At 44.6% G+C, this 2,147-nt stretch overlaps 1 protein-coding gene across 3 annotated transcripts in view; it reads right to left on the bottom strand.

Annotated features, from left to right (window-relative positions):
- Window positions 1-343: 343 nt before the first annotated feature.
- qtrt1 (queuine tRNA-ribosyltransferase 1) overlaps window positions 344-2,147 on the bottom strand; it is a 10,789-nt gene continuing 8,985 nt past the window's right edge. For 2 of the 3 annotated variants that reach the window (XM_047808278.1, XM_027176499.2), the window contains exon 9: window positions 344-1,253. In XM_047808278.1, coding sequence (XP_047664234.1) covers window positions 1,098-1,253 — 156 coding nt within the window. In that variant the 3' untranslated portion in view covers window positions 344-1,097. The remainder of the gene's footprint in view (window positions 1,254-2,147) is intronic. The other variant, XM_027176500.2, reaches the window with a different exon arrangement.

The following is a 2,147-nucleotide window of genomic DNA, read 5'->3' as shown; positions in this document are numbered from 1 at the left end:
GACAGACACAGAGAGAGACACACAGAGACACACACACACACACACAGAGAGAGAGAGAGAGAGAGAGAGACAGACACAGAGAGACACAAAGAGACAGAGAGGGACACACAGACAGACACAAAGAGACAAAGAGAGACAGACACAGAGACACAGAGAGACAGACACAGAGAAACAGACAGACACAGAGAGACAGACAGACAGACAGACACAGAGACAGACACAGAGAGACAGACACAGAGAGACAGACACAGAGAGACAGACAGACAGACAGACACTATATGTAATATAAATAACGTGTACAGTGTAGTACAATGCTATTAAAGAAAGGACATTTGCTGTAAAGCTGCTTGAAAAAAAAACTTCTTTCACAATTTCTTTATTGTATAAAACTCACAGCAAGATAAAACCCCTGAACTCTGATTACATGTTTAATGTTAAATAACATGTTTATAGAGAATAAAAAACTCCGTTTTATAGTTCAAAAAAATCCTAAAACGATGACTTGAAAATTCAAAAGATTAATGAATAGAAAATATGTGAAAGAAAAAAATATTAATGACATTATGACGTCTGTCATATAATAGAGCCGGATGTGTTTGAGGAAGCAGTCACTAAACCAGACACTGTTGTTTATGCTGCCCTCTGGCGGTCAATCCAGGTACAGCAGAATATTAATCATGTGTTTCTCCAGATCAGCTCTGATTTGTATAAATCATTAATCCTCCTAACGTCATGGGATTAAACATGCAATTCATGAGAAGTGTAAAGAAGCTTTCAAAGATACTTTGAAAAAAAAAAAAGGAATTATATAATACAAGATACACACAACAGCAGGAGAGATAAACAGTATGTTCTGGGAAAATAAATACAGCACTGAGGATAATAGAAAAGAACCCAAGTGTTGAGTTTACTGGCTAAAAAAAAATACGGCTTGAGGTCACGGAAATAAGACCAAACTGAACATCTGGACAGATGTAAAAGTTCAAGTAGATTGATTTAAAAACATCTGTGTCAAAAGAGACGAGTTCCAATATTAAAAATAAAGCTGACACACTTCCATCCATAAATCTTCCATCGTTCAACTCCTGAAGAACGTCTCATCGGTTTAGAGTGATGTTGACGGACGCGAGAGCGTCCACAACCCAGCTGGGGTACGTCTCATCGTTGGGGAACATCCTCCTCATGAAGCTCTGCACAAACTCGGGAAAGCGCTGCTCGACGATGCTCTGCCTCACCGAACGCATCAGAGTCAGCTGCACAGAGTCGACATGGAGTGATTACTGAACACCACACGGTCATGTACAGAGCAACAGCTGGACGTCTAACCTGACCTGCTTAAAACATCTGCATGATCTAGTTTATCTAAGGAGAACGTCTGGAGGAAGAACCTGGCTGAAGAGCGGTGTAACAAACAGAGATATGTGAAAAACAGACAGAGAGACAGACACAGACACAGGGACAGACACACATGCACAGAGAGACGGACACACAGACAGAAACACAGACACAGAGAGACAGACACACACAGAGACAGAGAGACAGACACACAGAGACACACAGAGACAGAGAAACAGACACACAGAGACAGACACAGAGAGACAGACACACAGCCACAGAGAGACAGACACAGAGACGGACACAGACAGACGGACACAGTGACGGACACACAGTGACGGACACACAGTGACGGACACACAGAGACCGACACACAGAGACCGACACACAGAGACCGACACACAGAGACCGACACACAGAGACCGACACACAGAGACCGACACACAGAGACCGACACACAGAGACCGACACACAGAGACCGACACACAGAGACCGACACACAGACCACACACGAGACCGACACACAAGAGACCGACACACAGAGACCGACCCCCAGAGACCGACACACAGAGACCGACACACAGAGACCGACACACAGAGACCGACACACAGAGACCGACACACAGAGACCGACACACAGAGACCGACACACAGAGACCGACACACAGAGACCGACACACAGAGACCGACACAGAGACAGACACAGAGACAGACACAGAGACAGACACAGAGACGACGTCTAATCTAACCCGCTTAAGACATCTGCATGATCTCGTTTATCTAAGGAGAACGTCTGGAGGAAGAACCTGGCT

Source organism: Tachysurus fulvidraco, chromosome 24, assembly GCF_022655615.1.
Source record: "Tachysurus fulvidraco isolate hzauxx_2018 chromosome 24, HZAU_PFXX_2.0, whole genome shotgun sequence".
NCBI classification, from domain to species: Eukaryota; Metazoa; Chordata; class Actinopteri; order Siluriformes; family Bagridae; genus Tachysurus; species Tachysurus fulvidraco.
Note: the sequence above shows the minus strand (reverse complement) of the source record. Positions and strands in the feature narration are given on the sequence as shown.